Source organism: Parus major, chromosome 15, assembly GCF_001522545.3.
Source record: "Parus major isolate Abel chromosome 15, Parus_major1.1, whole genome shotgun sequence".
Lineage (NCBI taxonomy): Eukaryota > Metazoa > Chordata > Aves > Passeriformes > Paridae > Parus > Parus major.
The window spans coordinates 11886984-11889538 of NC_031784.1; the positions used below are offsets into that span (position 1 = coordinate 11886984).

General features: G+C 61.1%; 1 protein-coding gene across 2 annotated transcripts in view; it reads right to left on the minus strand.

Moving 5' to 3' along the window:
* Nucleotides 1-270: 270 nt before the first annotated feature.
* TESC (tescalcin) overlaps nucleotides 271-2555 on the minus strand; it is a 6454-nt gene continuing 4169 nt past the window's right edge. Inside the window, exons 3-8 of one of the 2 annotated variants that reach the window (XM_015643435.3) lie at nucleotides 1837-1917; nucleotides 1472-1611; nucleotides 1337-1398; nucleotides 1158-1265; nucleotides 739-786; nucleotides 271-559 (exon numbers count right to left, since the gene is read on the minus strand). In XM_015643435.3, coding sequence (XP_015498921.1) covers nucleotides 482-559; nucleotides 739-786; nucleotides 1158-1265; nucleotides 1337-1398; nucleotides 1472-1611; nucleotides 1837-1917 — 517 coding nt within the window. In that variant the 3' untranslated portion in view covers nucleotides 271-481. Of the gene's footprint in view, nucleotides 560-738; nucleotides 787-1157; nucleotides 1310-1336; nucleotides 1399-1471; nucleotides 1612-1836; nucleotides 1918-2555 lie in introns of both variants that reach the window. The other variant, XM_015643436.3, reaches the window with a different exon arrangement.

Below are 2555 nucleotides of genomic sequence, written 5' to 3' on the forward strand. Positions count from 1 at the left end.
CATTCCCTGTGTCGCTGGCACCGCCTTCCCTGTGGGATGCAGAGTGGGATGTGGTTGTTGTTGCAGGTGCTGAGGGTGCTGCCGTCACCTCCTGCCCTTCAGCATCCCCATCCCTGCCTCTCCCCACGGCCCGGGATCAGCCCAAGCCCGGCAGCTCCTTCCCCTCATAAATCCAGATTTATGGGGAAACCAGGATTTGTGGAGGATTTCTGCTCAGGGAAACGCTCCACCGTGGAGTGATGGATGGACAGAGTGTTTCTCAGCGAGGACTAAAAAGAGAAATATCTTTTATTACAGATAAAAGCCTCTGATGTTTCTAGAGAGCAGAGGGCAGCCCCGGCGTGGAACAGTGGGGCAGAGCCGTGGGGCTGGGAGCCAGGTGCCAGGACATGGAGCTGCTGCTGGCTCCTCTTCCTCTTCTTCATCCTCCTCTTCATCCTCCTCGTCCTCCTCTTGCTCCTTGTCCTGCTGCTGCTCCTCCTCAGTAGCAGTGAGCGATGGTGTCCACGTTGAGGAAGCGGACGTGCATCTTGGTCTCGATGTCGATGCCCTGCCACATCTGCCAGGGGATGGGGCTGAGCGGGGCCAGGAGCCTCCCCCTGGTCCCTGTGTCCCCCCCTGTCACTGTGCCCCTCCCCTGTCCCTGTGTCCCCCCCAGGTCCCTGTGTCCCCCCCAGGTCCCTCCCTGTGTCCCCCCAGCTCCCTCCTCCTGGGGACACGAGCAGAGATGTCCCTGACCTTAAGGAAATCCTCGAAGGTGATGCCCTCGTACACCTGGTCCGGGCCCTGTCGTGGTGAGAGAGGAAAGATCGCAGCTGCCCCGGGGTGATGGGGAAGGGGTGGCCCAGGGATGTCCCCTGGGGCTGAGGGACATGTGTCCCATGGCTTCCCAGTGCTGGCCCTGCCCTGGACCCCGTGGCCAGCCCAAAACTGGGTTCCAAACCCCCACGGCCTTTTCCATAAGCAGGAAGGATGGGGCTTCACAGGATCCCCCTCCTCACCAGCTACCACCAACCCTGGAAGCTGCTGCCTGCAAAAACATCTCCAGCCAAAGCAGCTGTGGGGCAGGGAGGTGCCCTGGGGATCAGGGCCACCTTCCAGCCCCGTTTGTGGTGGCACTGCGGGGCAGGGACGCGGCTCCCAGCGCGGGCTCCCACCATTTGTCCCACACAGATGCTGGCAGCCTCCATCATGGCCCCGTCGGCGATGGAGCGAGCCGACTCCTTCTCCAGGTGGGGGTTCCCCGACAGCAGCTCCTCCACCACCTGCAAGGCACAGGGGTCAGCTCCAGGCCTGGCAGTTCGGGGGGCTGGGGGCAGGAGGGAGCCCACGTTACATTTCTGTATTCCTGCAGCGTGATCTTCCCGTCGTGGTCCGAGTCGTACATGTGGAACAGGACTGGGAGGAGACGGCGGGGTCAGGGCAGCCCCTTCCCACCACCCCCAAACCCCGGGCTCTGGGAAGGGCTCACATTTCAGCTTCTCCTTCCGGAAGCGGTCGAGCTGCTCCTCGTCCATGTTCATCTCGATGGGTCTGAAGTAGGACATGATGGTCAGGAAGTCCTCGAAGTTGATCTCATCCGCCAGCCCGTCCGACTCCTGCCGCAGGTTCCTGGGGGAACCGGAGCCCTCGGTGATGGGGAGCCCCCAGCCAGCCACTCCCGAGCCCCTCACACCCCCCAGCGAAGCTTTGGGACTGCTTGGTCCCTAAGATTTATCTTAAATATCTCATTTTCCTCCTGGCTCCACCCCAGCCTTTAGGGAGAAGATCCTTGCGCAGCCCCATCCCGTTTCCAGAGGAGAATTCATCCCTCCCTGCGTGCTGGGGGGTTCTCACCGCTTGTCAAAAAAGGCGTGGACGATTTTCCCCCTGATGGGGTTGAACTCCAGGTCGGGAATGCTGTCAAAGTTCTCCTTGCTGCAAAGGGACAACGAGAGCCGGAGCGTGAGGGGGACGGGGAGGAGGGAGAGGCTCTGACAGCCACTGCCAGACCCAACCCCTTCCTTCCAAAGCAATCAAGGAAAAATAAAGAGGTTTTGGGCAAAAAACCCTTTTGGCCTCCGTTCGGACTGGGAGCAAGTCTGTGCTCAGGGATTTTCTCCCACTAAAATGGATCTTTGGAAAGCTCTTGGGATGTCACCGGGGCCCTTTGCACGGCTCCACCTGCCCTGGATTTCCATTTTCCCAGGAAAAAGGCCTCAAACAGGGCACAGGAGGGAAATCCTGCTGTCCACCCTCCCCTCAGCTTCGGGCATTTGCCCTCCACGATTTATAAAGCGAAGGAGCCGAGAAATGAGCGGGGAGGAGGGAGCAGCGGGGGCTCGGGGCTGTCAATTCCCTGCGCAGCCACCGCGGAGAGGGACAGGAGCCACTTCCACCCCCCCTTCCCTCCCCAGATGTGAATTTAAAGCTGGGGGTGATGAGATGTTTGTCAGGAGTGCCCCCGCCGTGTTTTTCCTTGGAATGTCTGCGAGGCCAGGCCGGCCCAGCGAGGCTGGGGATGGCTGGGATGGACTCGGGTCCCAGCCCTGGGCTGGCAGCGGGGAGCCCGGGGA